Source organism: Mirounga angustirostris, unplaced genomic scaffold, assembly GCF_029215605.1.
Source record: "Mirounga angustirostris isolate CCGP_5_RB_7025 unplaced genomic scaffold, mMirAng1.0.hap1 SCAF_12, whole genome shotgun sequence".
Taxonomy (NCBI): domain Eukaryota; kingdom Metazoa; phylum Chordata; class Mammalia; order Carnivora; family Phocidae; genus Mirounga; species Mirounga angustirostris.
In genome coordinates, this window is record NW_026991720.1 from 27428833 (window position 1) to 27444671 (window position 15839).

At 37.8% G+C, this 15839-nt stretch overlaps 1 protein-coding gene across 1 annotated transcript in view; it reads left to right on the top strand.

The window, feature by feature from the left end:
• Positions 1 to 6609, top strand: part of IQUB (IQ motif and ubiquitin domain containing) — a 64370-nt gene extending 57761 nt beyond the window's left edge. Inside the window, exons 12-13 of the mRNA XM_045864331.3 lie at positions 2293 to 2478; positions 6185 to 6609. Of these exons, the coding sequence (XP_045720287.1) occupies positions 2293 to 2478; positions 6185 to 6367 (369 nt within the window). The 3' untranslated portion in view covers positions 6368 to 6609. The remainder of the gene's footprint in view (positions 1 to 2292; positions 2479 to 6184) is intronic.
• The last annotated feature ends 9230 nt before the right edge of the window (positions 6610 to 15839 follow it).

Below are 15839 nucleotides of genomic sequence, written 5' to 3' on the forward strand. Positions count from 1 at the left end.
CACAAAAACAGACATATAGACCAATGGAACAGAATAGAGAACCCAGATATGGACCCTCAACTCTATGGTCAAATAATCTTTGACAAAGCAGGAAAAAACATGCAGTGGAAAAAAGACAGTCTCTTCAATAAATGGTGCTGGGAAAATTGGACAGCCACATGCAGAAGAATGAAACTCGACCATTCTCTAACACCATTCACAAAGATAAACTCAAAGTGGATGAAAGACCTCAATGTGAGACAGGAATCCATTAAAATCCTAGAGGAGAACATAGGCAGTAACCTCTTTGACATCGGCCCCAGCAACTTCTTTCAAGATACATCTCCAAAAGCTAGTGAAACAAAAGCAAAAATGAACTTTTGGGACTTCATCAAGATAAAAAGCTTCTGCACAGCAAAGGAAGCAGTCAACAAAACAAAGAGGCAACCCACAGAATGGGAGAAGATATTTGCAAATGACACTATAGATAAAGGGCTGGTATCCAAGATCTATAAAGAACTTCTCAAACTCAACACCCAAAAAACAAATAATCAAGCAAAAAGTGGGCAGAAGATATGAAAAGACACTTCTCTGAAGAAGACATACAAATGGCTAACAGACACATGAAAAAATGTTCATTATCATTAGCCATCAGGGAATTTCAAATCAAAACCACACTGAGATACCACCTTACACCAGTTAGAATGTAAAAATGGGCAGGGAAAGAAACAACAAATGTTGGAGAGGTTGTGGAGAAAGGGGAACCCTCTTACACTGTTGGTGGGAATGCAAGTTGGTACAGCCACTTTGGAAAACAGTGTGGAGGTTCCTCAAAAATTTAAAAATAGAGCTACCCTATGACCCAGCAATTGCACTCCTGGGTATTTACCCCAAAGACACAGATGTAGTGAAAAGAAGGGCCATATGCACCCCAGTGTTCATAGCAGCAATGTCCGCAATAGCCAAACTGTGGAAAGAGCCGAGATGCCTTTCAACAGATGAATGGATAAAGAAGATGTGGTCCATATATACAATGGAATATTACTCAGCCATCAGAAAGGATGAATACCCAACTTTTACATTAACATGGATGCGACTGGAGGAGATTATGCTAAGTGAAATAAGTCAAGCAGAGAAAGTCAATTATCATATGGTTTCACTTATTTGTGGAACATAAGGAATAGCTTGGAGGACACTAGGAGAAGGAAGGGAAAAATGAGGGGGGGGGGGAATTGGAGGGAGAGATGAACCATGAGAGACTATGGACTCTGAGAAACAAACAGTGTTTTAGAGGGGAAGGGGGAGGGAGGATTTGTTAGCCCGGTGATGGGTATTAAGGAGGGCACGTACTGCATGGAGCACTGGGTGTTATATGAAAACAATGGATCACGGGACGCCTGGGTGGCTCAGTCGGTTAAGCGTCTGCCTTCAGCTCAGGTCATGATCCCAGGGTCCTGGGATCGAGTCCCGCATTGGGCTCCCTGCTCCGCGGGGAGCCTGCTTCTCCCTCTGCCTCTGCCTCTCTCTCTCTCTCTATCTCTCATGAATAAATAAATAAAATCTTTAAAAAAAAAAAAGAAAACAATGGATCATGGATCACCACATCAAAAACTAATGATGTATGGTGACTAAAATAACATAATAAAAAAAAAAAAAAAAAAAAAAAAAAAACACCCAGTGCTCCATTCAATACATGCCCTCTTTAATACCCATCACCAGGCTAACCCGTCCCCCCATCCCCCTCCCCTCTAGAACCCTCTGTTTGTTTCTCAGAGTCCATAGTCTCTCATGGTTCGTCTCCCCCTCCGATTTAAAAAAAGTTTTTAAACCGTTACTTCATTTCCCCCATTTTCCTTCTTTTTTCATTAAAACAACAGTCTTTTTAATAACACTAAGCAAATTGCTTAATCTTTATCAAATCTCAGTTTCTTCATTTGTAAAGTGGAAAAAAAATGACCTACAATAACCCTGAGGATAAGGGTTAGGATAAGGATAAGGATAGTGGCAAATACATTTTGAAAAACACTGAATACCATTTACATGTAAGGTAAAATTAGCATACTGGAAGAAATACATGCAGCTTTCTCTGGGTTAAAGATGCAATCTTGACTGTGAAACTGATAATGTAGCTTGGGCAGAGTGAGCAGAGATTTGGCAAAAAATAAGCTGTAAGAAGCACTAAAAACTTCATGAATAATGTTTCTCTTTTAAACATATACTCAATGTGATTATTTCCTCAAGTAATAGAATAATCTTAAAGAAGTGTTATGTTTAGAAGAAAACATGATTTTTCAAACTTGTTTCGACATGCAGCTACAAGATATTCAGTACCTGGTAGAGAACATCTGGGCATCGCAGTCAGTGCTCAGTGCCTGGAAGGATCTCAACGATCTGGTCATGGTCAGGTGGGATAAGTCCTTGGAATGGTCCCCCTGGAACTGCATTCTTCTTACCAAAGATGAAGGTGTTGCTCATCTCAAGCTAACAAATATTGAAGAGGTAAGAAAGTAGAATTTGAGGAATTAATTTAATCATTGAAAATATTAGAGGATAACTTGACTGCCTTTTACTACATTCCATGAATAATTTACATACTTCCATTGGATTAAGAAACAGAGAATGAATAACAGTAACAAAATGTGTGGATGGTATGTATGGCTGAGATTAAAATTAAAAGGAAGCTAAGGCATAGAAAAAGACAAGATAAGAGATCCAAACATCTTACAAGTATCTAAACTTGATTCCCCTTTCTGCTAATAATAGCAAGTTCGAGCATGTCATTCCATGGTAAATTCCGTGAGGGCGGGGATTTTATTTAGCTTATTCATGTCTATATCTCTTAATAAACTACACCAGTGCCTGTCACAGACTAGGGGTTTAGTGAGTATTTGTTGAATGAATAAATGAAATACCAGATAGATATTATATAACCTAGAATCTGCCCTTCTTTGATTAACCATCATGAGTCTGCCTAAAAAGCACACTAAATTCTCAAATTTTTCTCATAATCTTGTGCTCTAAATGGAAATCATACGGATGGGATATGGTTTTGAGGCTCCATTTTTCATTTTCTCCCAACTGACTAGGAGTGGGGAATGCGCTGTAAAAATTCAATACCATTTAATTTTAGTAACTTACAAGATGCAATCTGTAAAACATTTTGATGAGCAGAATTGAGTTCATCAGAGAGCTTCACTGACACTGAGCAAGCTTAGGATTCCAACAGCTGATACTGATTCTCTGCCTTCTATTGATTAAATTTCTATACTATTAATTTCATTCAAAATGTCAGTTAAGAGAAAGAAATGACTTCAAATTTAATAGTCATTTTGAATGGTGCTATTCCCTGCTTGTGTTTTTATTGGGGAGGGAGAAGGTATAAGGAGGAGAAACTAGTTAAATTTTTAGCTTTTTTGAATAATTTTCTAGTAGAAGCCAGGCTAAGAAAAATTTCACTCTAGGGATCGAAAGAAAGAGCAGCATGAAACTGAAACTGTGTTAAATATTATATTTAGTAAACTCAACTGCTTCATAAATATTTAATCACTGGAGGCATAGCCAACACTACAATATTATTTCATCTAGGACCCATAGTGGGATTGAAGTTCATTCCCAAAGCTGATATTCTACTGCTTCAATTAATCCACACACTCCCTTTGTGTATTCAATCAAATTACTGCAGTACCAAATTAAATGTTCTATTCACATGCATTTCTAATTTCAGGATACTGATCTTACTGAATTTCTATAAATAGAGCTAAGGTTCTCAACCAGGCAAACTAAAAAAAAAAAAAATGCCTTTTTATGGTTTTGGCCTACATTAATCTTGTTAAGTATTAATTTTCAGCCTCGTTAAAGAACAGTTTATATCTTGCCACAAGTTAAAGCCTTTCTAGAATTTCCTTAATGCACAGAGATATTTGCTTTCCCAGTAAGTAAAAAATTGCTCAAAATTTAAAATAATCTTGGCTCCCTGCAGTCATGACACAAGTTATAGGAAAAGCCTGGAAAAAGACTTCTGTTCTCTGAACGTAAATGAGGCAGAGCAGTTTCTTGTGGTGTGCACATTGGTCAAAGTAGGAACAACAGTGGATTTAAAGTCAGGAGACCTGACCCAGTATTTCCCCATTTCTGTCACTAATAATCAATCTATAGGACATTAAGACCTGCCTTCTTTGCATCATAAATTTTTATAAAGGTCAGCTAAAAACATGAAATCAATACAGAGGATCAGAGCAGCCCTCGTTGAATTCTGGCTCTGTCACTCAGGAGCTGAGAGAGGTTGAGCAAATTTGCTGATGTCTCAGTGCCCTAGTTTTCTCATCTGTAAAAAGGAGATAATATGAAAAGGGGATAATATATATTGGATATCTTTCCATATTATTCTTTAAAAGTTGCTTATTGTTCCTGTGCTTGTATGTACCATACTATGCTTATCTTACCTTTAATGATTACATTTTTGTTCTATAAAGGTGCTTTGAAAACCTATAAAGTTCTGTACACATGTAATTTAATGTTGCGTAATAGAAATGTGTTAGTTTTCTTAATGACGTAAGGACTAAGAAGTGGTAGAACACACTTAGTGCAAAGGATGAGTATTTTGCCCTGTTATATGTGTCTGTAGAGAGGAAACTTAAAAACAAGCCCAGTATTCTCCTACATAATACTCTCTGCCAGAATATTGTGTGCTTTGGCTCCTTTTCTCCAGGCTTTCTTTACCTTTGTTTTGACACAATGGAAGGATCTTTAGTGAGGGATGTCTTACTTTTAGAAGACAAATTTTAAGAGGAGGTACAAGTTGTATTTGTGATTTGGTTGAAAAGAAGGGTTGATAAGATTAATAAAGGAAATAGATGGTATTTATTAATTCAACCAGAATTTTCTTTTGAATGTGCTTTCCTCATACTGTGCTATGAGCTTGGAGAAAAACCAGGATGTGTAATGGACACAATTCTTCATTGTTTCAGTTGTATTCAAGTTTGGTTGCAAATAACATACTAAGCAATTGATAATGACTTAATCAAATGTGAAGTTAGTGTCCATCAAGCAAGAAGTCCAGAGGTTGGCAGTCTGGGGTCCGGATGGTGGCTCCACAATGCTCTCAGAAACCCACGCCCTCTAACTTTTTCTTCAGCTGTACTTAACATTTGACTTTCATTCTCATGCTTGTGGACTCTTAGGGATAAAATAGCTACATCATCTCCTGCATTCTCTTAAAAAGCTTTCTTGTAAGCTTTGTCCAATGGCTTCTGTTCTATATATACACATATGTATAATGGCCTGAAACTTGTCACATGCCCACCCCTCACTAGAATAAAGGCTAGGAAAGCTGAGCACATCACAAAATACAAAATCAGGCCTCTAAATACCAGTGGAATAGAGAGTGGATATTGGGTTGGCAGCAAGCAGTCTGCCACTCTCATTAGAAGACAGATGGTCTTATACGGTGGATTGCTACATAACAGAAAAAGTTCAAAGTTCTGTGCTAGCTGTGGAGAGACAAGAAGCCTAAACATTAATTAAGAATTAAAGTGGAAAGGTACAGAGGCTTGATAAAGACAGAAAGGTTATTTTCTATTTAGAAAACAGAAAATGGACTCATGAGGTGGGAATCTAAGGCAGTAAAAGGGGAGCAAAGAGAAGTTTATACTGTCAAAATACCATTGAGATCTTTGTTTTGGACCCTGGAGATCGGGATATAAGTACCAATTTTAGAAAAAATAACTCAGTCAAAAGCTGGTAATTGTATCAGTGTTGAAGTAGATTTAAAGAGTGAAGCAAGGTGACAAAATCATTCATTCAAAAATAATTGAACTTGGGTGGTGTTGAGAGACACTTATATTAAAAAAACCCAGTTTGAACCTTCAAGGAGTATTTCTTATAATGGAGAGACTCTCAAGCAGGTAGTAAAATTGAAGGCAGAATGAACTAAATATTACAATTAAAATACATAATAGTACTTGCAAGTGAGAGGAAGGAGGGATTAGTTTGGACTCAGAGGTCAGAGGGGGAGAGTCAGGAAAGGCCTCAAGGTTAGAGCATCATAGCCGAGCCCTGAAAGATGACAGACAAAGTAGGAAGCAGCGTTCTCTGGGCTGAGAGAACAGATAAGTAAAGGCACCGAGATATGAAAGTGTTTTTATTTTTTTGCTTGGCAAAATATATCTGTGACATTTAATAGAATTTGATTTTCTTTTCTTTTCAGGGATATGAACCCTTGTTTATTCACAAGATCAAACACAAACATATCCTGGCTAAGAACTATTTTTCTCAAATTCCAGTGCTGGCTTCATTTGTACTTGATGATGGTGAAATAGATGAGATCAGAAAGAAATATCACTCAGAAACAGCTCCTAAGATTATAGTGTCCCAGAGGTCTAGTCCCTAGAAGATCCAGGACTACTTGATGATCAGCATTTTTGTCCACTGCTAATAGAGGAATACAGCGGCTACACAGTATGGAAATAGAATTTTATCTTTTTATTGATTTTAATTGTTTTTTGTTTCTCATAGTATCATAAGTTGTATGAAGACAAAACATCCCTATATAAATGTTTTATTGTTAGACATTTCGTGAAAACTGAAATACAGTTTTGTTCCTGAAATTAATATTTTAAGGCAAAGAGAACATTTTATTTTTCATATTTTCACATTAAAATTTTTAAGAAATTTCAAGTACGCTATAAAACCACAAACAAAAGCTAGTTTTAACTTTCAACTCAAATAATTTATTTTAGGTTAAATGTAGTTGTAGAATAGTCAGTATATGGATGATAGGAAACATAAAATTCTCTTTCTTAAAAATCTTTACAGGTAGGATAAAAAATGCTATGTTTTAATACAGCGATTTAAATCTTCACTTTTTTTTTTCAAAGATTTTATTTATTTATTTGACAGAGAGAGACACAGCGAGAGAGGGAACACAAGCAGGGGGAGTGGGAGAGGGAGAAGCAGGCTCCCGCCGAGCAGGGAGCCCGATGCGGGGCTCGATCCCAGGACCCGGGGATCATGACCTGAGCTGAAGGCAGACGCTTAACGACTGAGCCACCCAGGCGCCCCAATGAATCTTCACTTTTTGTTTTCTACTTTTACCTTCCATCCTTCCTAAAATCCCAGTAAAACAACTGGAATTATTTCTAAACAAACAAACAAACGCATTCCATGCTGGAAAACAGGGTAAACAGTAGAACTATATTTTATCCTATGGGAAGAAAACTCCCAATGGGGCAATGATGACATTCTGGAGGAAGGACAAACTTGGTTAAGTAAACTGTAACAGCCCCATCCCCAATAAGCCAAAGGAATAACCTTGACTACATGCATGTCAGAGACCTACAGTGATGAACAGGGTATGTGTGTCAGTCTTAATAGGAAATTAATAGCACACTCAAAATAGGAAAATTCAAGGAGGGTATATTTACAAAGGACTTATTATAACATGTGGGCAGTATTTAGGGAAACTAAAGGAATAGTGCAGGAACTCAGGGCCAATATGAGATAAGCTGTCTCGACCCCTAGTCTTAAATGAACCTGCGGAGGGAGATGTCTGAGAATGCTTGGTATAAAGATGATCACTGAGAGAATCAGAAACCAACTGTCATGGGATAGTCAACCCAGGTGGTCTCATGAACTAGAGAAATAAATACTCTAATTTCACGCTTCTCCCTTCCTCTAGTCTCCTGCTTGCATTTCCCATCGGTAGAACACAGAAGGAAAGCAGGAGAAATAGAATTCTGTTGGCATAATTCATGCAGTTTCAGGGCAAAGAGTGGAGTAGATAATAGGGATAGAGGATCTGGATGGCTAAATCGAAGATATCTTGCTAGAGAGAAAGAATTTAAAGTGAAGCTCTATAACTCAAGTAGCAGTATTTCACACACACACACACACACACACACACACACACCATAATTTGAGAGAGAGAGGGGTGAGGGGAGAATTTTTCTCCTAATTCCCATCAGTAGTTAATGAGCTGTTCTCTTCAGTTTAGTGCTCAAGGAATTCAATCTAAATATTAATATTTGTTCTACATAAATATTTGCCAGTATTTCAGCAACATATTTTCTAGGACATCTACAAATATTTTTTTTATTTTATTTTTTAAAGATTTTATTTATTTATTTGAGAGAGAGAGAATGAGAGACAGAGAGCATGAGAAGGAGGAAGGTCAGAGGGAGAAGCAGACTCCCTGCTGAGCAGGGAGCCCGATGCGGGACTCGATCCCGGGACTCCAGGATCATGACCTGAGCCAAAGCCAGTCGCTTAACCAACTGAGCCACCCAGGTGCCCTACAATTATTTTTTTATTTAGCAAAATCATGGCACATGGTGATTGTTTTTAAGGAAATAAACATCAAGGAGGGAAGTGCTATAATGATGTTATTTTCAGGTTTCCATGGACAATTCAGACATTCTGGGAACTTTCTAAATGGCAAATTACAGATGGGATTAGATTGGAGACCATTTTGATCACTAATAAACAGGTAGCAATTCAAAGCAGACAACAGTGGGTTTACACTGGAATGTAAATGACCAGATTTTCACAAGACAGTGTACGAGAACATCCTACCTTAGAGAAGAAAGGGCTGGGGAGGCAAGCATCAAGGGAGAAATATTCAGATAGGGGCAAATAAGGGTCTTTGGGAATTCCATTATTTACCCTAGGGATGAAGCAACTGACTAGATAGCATTTGCTCCTGGTATGGAAGATTTGTGGAATACAACAGAGAGGGGTGGACCAGCTAGAGCAATTGAATTCATGTAGGGAAAGGGGCAGTACCTATAGGACTGGGAGAATAACCACTAAGGGGGAAAAACAGCTCAAGAACAGACTTTCTCCAATAATCTGGTAAACGCTTTTTAATCCTTCTGGAAGTACAGTTCTCAATTTAGACAGCTATCTGAAAATCCAAAGCAGAAGGTGCTAGAAGAGGTATCTGGTTAGAGAGCCATCAGTGGGGGAAAAGTCAGGTTGCTACCCACTAAAAACCTAACTCTAGCATACCGGAAGCAACAGCTCGTTTAGCAGTTGGTTCTCCTGCCTTCATAGTATCTGCATTCCTCTAGTTTAGGACCTGATGATGATACTTCCCTTGGTCCACTAACAAATGAAACTATAGAAAGTGTTTCCTTCTTTCTCCTTAATGAGGACTGTGTTATATAGACAGATGCCTAAATAATATAATAGGACAGAATTTCATATCTGCAAATTATAAAAACAAGCTGATGAAGAATAGTCACTAGATAGACAAGAGATAGAGATTCAAAAATCAAAAAGGGACCCTTCTGAGGAATGAGAACAAATACTCATTTATCAAATCTCTTGATTCATGTTAAGGATATTTGATAGCATTTTTCATCCTTTGGGCAAAAAATGATACTGGGGAAAATTGCTATTACACAAGATAAACAATTGCTAAATTACCAAAAAACAACACATAGATGGCAATGAACAGCAGATTTGGTACTTTAAAGATGAATCTAAAATAAAGATTTGATGGATTAGCTCAAGATAGTTCCCTAGAATTTAGAGGAAAAGGACAAATTAATGAAGTAGATGAGCAAAAATAATAAGTTTAATAATCTTGCCCTAACTACACTAGAGATAATATGAGCCTAGAATGGAATAAAAAAGAAGAAACAATTAGCAAAGAGAGACTTTAAGCCAATTTTCCTAAGATAAAAAGACATATAACTTTAGTTGTGTAAAGAATTTACCAAGTACTGGGAAAATTAATATAGACACACACATAGACACAATCTCATGGTATTTCTGAATTTCAAGAATATTGGACAAATTCTGTAAGCATTCAAAGTTGGAGAGGAAAAGTTAGCCACAAGAAAATAAAATCAATAACAACATCATAGATTTCTCTTCTCCAACACTAAATGCCAGAAGGGAGGAACATTTCTATTGAAGGATTTTGAATTTTGAGGGTAAAAAAAAATGACTTAAGAATTTTACTTTGGGGCAAATATTTATGAAGACAATAGAAAGACATTGTTAAGCGGAAAGCATATCATGAATCTCTGCGTACCCATTCTGTACTCCAGCCTGACCTTAAGACTGTAGAAGTAAGGTATGGGCATGATATCATAAATGAGAAATGGCAGTGAGTGCTACAATCTCAAGATCCTTTCTAAATGATCATTTGTATGAAACAATGTAATGAACAAAAATAATTCCTCGAGCATCTATACGGCAAAAAAAAAATCTACAAAAATAATAGCCTGACTATTCCAATAAAATGTCTGGGTTCAGAGGGATGAAAGTGTTCCAAGTTTTTTTTTTTTTTTTTATGTTATGTTAGTCACCATACATTACATCATTAGTTTTTGATGTAGTGTTCCATGATTCATTGTTTGCGTATAACACCCAGTGCCGCATTCAGTATGTGCCCTCTTTAATACCCATCACCAGGCTAACCCATCCCCCTCCCCCCTCCCCTCTAGAACCCTCAGTTTGTTTCTCAGAGTCCATAGTCTCTCATGGAAAGTGTTCCAAGTCTTTTTAATGGGAGAAGGGTCAACAGATAGGTAGGAAAGTAGATATTCGAATATTTAGTTTAAAAATTTAAAGGCAACTGCTAGCAGAATGAGGATGAAATTATAAACACATTTCTAGAGAGAAAAAGGGAACAACAACAAACTTGAGAACTATTGTGAAATAAAGGGTTTTGGTTTTGTTTTCCAAGGTTAGCAGGAAGAAGTACATATTAGAGAAAAAACAGGTTAAAAATATCACAGTGCATAAATTCAGATATGTTAAAGTTCTCTAGTAAAGGATAGTTATTATATTGTATCAAAAGAGTAAACTAAATGCTCTGTACCAGATATGTACCCCGAATGAAATGACATATAAAGGTTAAAAGTAATGATATTTAGTAAAATTGTAATAGTCACATATAAGCACACAACAAAAAATGTTGGTAATATTAATTTCAAGGATGAAACTGAGAAGAAAAATAACAGAGCAAAGGGAGTTACTTTATATTGATAAATTATTATTCACAATATAAATGAATAATTAATCTCTGTTAGATACAAAAGTAAGTTTTTAAAAAGTCACTTGAAAAACCATTCTCCATAGGTTTCTTGCACTTCTGCATCTCTTTTGAGCAGAGATAGTAGTTCTTTTCTTTAGACTTATTTTGAAGGATGTTTGTATAGCAAGCAGTCTTGGAAGATAGGGATAGTGTTTACTGTTCGCTATAAAAGATTCAGAGTTTCTACGCCTAGTATTTCTACCCTGCAATGTGTGTGCTTGTGTCATCCGGACTTTATATCACCCTGGGGGAATTAGGGCAAAATGCTGATATTCTGGCTGCTGCTATTTCTGTGAACAATGAATTGTACTTCATCTCTGACCCAGGAGTCTCATGTCTTCCGCTGTCATCTATGAAATTCTGGCAGGCAAATTTGTTAGCTTGTAATTGGTTAGTGTCTCAGACCCTTCACAGTTCTTGACCCAGATAACTTTAAAAATGAAAAAAAGAGCAGTAAGTCAAGAGGTAGAAAGTGTTGTTTATTTTCTCTTTCCAGGAGCGCTGGGTGACTGATTGCAATTCTCCATGCTCTCGAAATGAGGCAGGATTATATAACATGCTTTGCCCAAAGTGTAATGTGAGTAAAATTGTCTTGTGTCACAATTGAGCATTGAAAGAACAAAGAATTCTGATTCTATAGATATTCTTCTTCTAAGGAATAGAAGAAGAATGAATACTCCCAAACTCATGAGGCCAACACATCCTTGATATCAAAATTTGACAAGGCTTAGTACAAGAAAGAAAGTGATAGGCCAACTTCACAATGAATATAGATGCAAAAATCCTAAACAAAATATTAGCAAATAAAATTTAAAAATGTGAGAAGATAAAATAACATGGCTTTTGCTGGATATTCTTCATTTGCTTCTTCAGATCTACCTTCCACCCTTCTCTCTGCTTTGTGCCCTGAGAGGCTGCTCTTTATGCACCGCATCAGTGACTATGTAATGTCCTCCAGTTGTCTTTGGTCAATGGGAAGCATCAGCAGGACATTTGAGGTCTGAAAGACAGACAGAGGTACGGTGTTTTTCCCCTGGCTTCTTCTGTCTTTTCGATCTGTTATTGTCAGTGACTGCATTTATGTGCCTAAGACCATATCTCTGGTTGCATGGTCAGCCCTTCTACTCTATAGCTCTCTTTGAATTCTGAGGTTCATTCCTTCTTTTTACTCCGTCAGCTTATGGGTGAATTGCTTTCTTTTTTAGTTAGGTTTAAGGTGTTTCCGGTTTTCATTTTGATTTCCTTAAACAGTGCCCTTCCCTTTGTAAACAAATCTTTTTCTAAATACTTCTCAAATTAACCAGTTTGAGTGTACCTGCTGGACCCTGACAAAAACAGTGATTGGTACCAGGAACGATCCCAGCAAACAGACTTCAAAATGGAATCTAGGCTTTGGCTGTTCACATAATAGAAGAACATATGGATAACCTCCTTGCCAGGGGGAAATAGGACACTGGTGATACGCAGCATGTGGTAGCATCATGATTACTCAAAATATCACAAGTGGTGGCATAGACTGGGGTGCATGTGGAGGATAAGCATAGCGAGATCAAATGGCTGAGCCAGTTAGTCACTTTGATGACAAAGATTGCACCATAGGATGGTATTTCTTACACCAGAAAGGGTTCATAAGGGAAAGGATAAACTGAAAGCCTTGAAGGTCCAACACAAGGCCCAGAGAGAAATTTAGAAAGCCTTTATGAGAACTCTACAGAAATTACTGATCTCATGTGTTTACATGGCAGAGGTGGCTGAGGATTAAGTCTAGAGCCGAGTGTAAGGCTTATAGAGTTGTATTGTCAATTAAGTGTGCACCGCAGCTAGATCTCATGCTAAGGTAAGGAGAGTGGTGAGGAAGAACAAGCAAGGTATGGTCTGGTATGAGTTAGCCTATATACTGAAAGAGTTGTAGGATTGTGTCAGTTTTTATTAAGAGTCAGGGGAGCATGTATAAGAGTTTATTCTAAGACTATTAGACCAAAAAGGATAAAACAAAAGACTGTATCAAGCCAAATTCACGTGCTTGCCTAGAATTCAGGATTTTATATGTTGGTTGGAGGCCCTGTGAATTGCTAGATGTGTTAACTGAAGCCTGGACTCAAAAATGGCATATATTGATGAGCTCAAAATGTACGAACTTCTCTGGAAAACATTACTCAGGAAAATGGGTTGTAGGGGTGGGCTCTATTATGTGTGACTTTCTCAGACACCTCTTAGAGGTGTTGGTACTCCACAAGAGGATCTTCACCAAGGCATTAAGAAATGCAGTCATGAGTGGATTACCAGCATCCTTGAAAAGCTCTGTGGTAGTTGTTCCCTATAGGCTGGAGATGACAGGGGACATGCTGTACTAGAATTTGATAACCTGATTTGATGGGAACAATGTGATCCCCAATGCTAAAAGCCAACTGGTGAAGTTTAATCATCAGAGAAAAAGAGAGCAGAGTTATGATAAAAAGCCCTAGGAGCCAAGTGATTTGACCCTGCAGGGGTTTATAACGATTAAATGATAATCAGATCCATGGGAATGAAATGGGCAGCTGTATTCATTTCCTAGGACTCCTATAACAAATTACAACAAATTATGTGGCTTAAAACAACAAGGATTTATTCTCTCACAGTTGTGGAGGCCGGAAGTCTGAAATCAAGGTGTTGGCAGTGCCACACTCTGGATGCTATGTGAGAGAATCTTTTCTTGCCTCTCCTAGCTTCTGGTGGCTCCAGGAATTTCTTGGCTTCTTTGACTGTATTATTCCAATCTCTGCCCTTATGGTCACATGTGGCCTCCTTCTTTTTATGTGTCTATCTTCTGTTCTTCTTTCTCTTATGAGGATACTGATCACTGGATGATTCACTAAGTGACTATATTACTAAAAAATGCCCATAATGAACTGTGTGTTATCAGATTCACCCTGTCATAAAGTCAAATGTACACAGCATCATTCCAATGTAAAGTGGAAATTGTATATCCAAGAATGCCCTTGCAGGTTTGGAAGTTACGGGTAAACCACACGAAATAGGTACTTCAGACTCCTGTGGTATATGCTCCTCCTGATCTCCCACTTAGCCCTCAACAAACAACTATGGCTCATGGAGAGTTCCCTCTGGTCATTTAAATGGAAGAAAAGAAAACTGGCGTTTGGAGGATCTGCATACCATAGTGTCAATAGATGGTCTGGTTTAGGGAAAGGTCTGCACATATGCTTCCACTGTATTACAGCTCCGCTTTGGAAGGCCATGAAAGACACAGATAAAGAATTCTCTCTGAGGGAAGAATTTCAAGTGGCGCCATCTCATTATCCACTTTTTGTGCAGTGGGACATAGTTGGTGGTATAGATCCACAGAGATCCATGGGCAGTGCCTAAAAGATTAATCAACTGGAAGGAGACTTAGAATAATATTTAAATATTGGTGATAAGGAGTTTGGGGGAGATGTGTGTGGGTAAGCCTGTCCTAGGTAAGAGCACTCCAGATGGCATCCCACTACAGAGGACGCTGTCAATCAAGCGTTCGAGGTTATCGTCCTGTGTATCTCAGTCAGCTTCTTTTACTAGATTTCTGGGGTTTGCTCAATGACTTCATGTATAAACTAACCTTGACAGTATGGATGGGACTCATCTATGGGTTTAACAACAGGGATTTTGCTTCACCAAGGCTCATTTAGCTACCCTCACAGCTGGGTGTCTAATTTACCAATGGTAGAGGACAATAATAAGCTACAAGCTGATAATATTCCCCAGGGAAAGCAGCTGGTGATCTGATGGATAGTTGAGTATACCGGATTTTTTTTTAAATCAGGGAGAGGGCATTCTCGCAAATATGGATGTTTAATACGCATACGGATTTGTCTTCCTTGCTTCTAGTAATTCTGTCATGGACCTACAGGAAGCATTACTTATCACTATGATGTCATGTATTACATTACCTTCAACCAAGGACTCATTTCACAGAGTAGGAAGTGAGACAATGGGTTCATGCTCACAGAGTTCACTGGTCTTACCATGTCCTTACTACCTAGAAATATCTAGCTTGATAAAATTCTAGAATGGCCTACTGAAGGCTCAGTTATGGCATCATCTGAGTGACAGTACCCTGGAGTATTGGAGTGCTGCCTTACAGGATGTAGTATATGCCTTAAATCATTAGTCAGTATGTGCTGTCTCCTTCACAGCCAGAATGCATTGTCTGGGGAAAAAAATGGGCAGAGCTGACTAGTGGATGTTGCTGTCTCCCCATCCTAAAAGTACACAGAACTGGGAACCAAAGGAAAAAGCTGAATGCGGCCCCTTTCACTATTATGCCACATAATCTATGTAAAATTATCACTTTCCATTCCTTCAACCTTGGACTCAATGGATTTGTAGGTCTTAATGCACAAAGAAGAAATTCCTCCAGGGAACACAATAATATTCCCACTGAATTGGAATTTGAGACTCACAACACAATTCTTTAGAGAGCACAAATGGTCAGATAAGTGTGTCTAAGTGAACAGGTCATAATTTCTATCTTTTACAAGTTGAGAGTTACCAATACCTGGTTGAGAAAGAACATTTTCATAATTTTTTTCATTTTAAGATTATTTTATTCTCATCAGGTCTCACAAAAGTCCCTGGCAACTCCAAATGATATTCCAGATAGTATGCTATGGTGCCCTAATTGAGGCAGTACTCCATGTTGCTTTATGGGAATAATGCATCATTCCATATGGGCATTATAAAATATCATTTTGCACTCTCAAAACTATCACACATAAAATTTTGTAGAATGGTAATATATATATTTAGAGGTAAGACTTTCAGAGGGAGAATTGAAAAA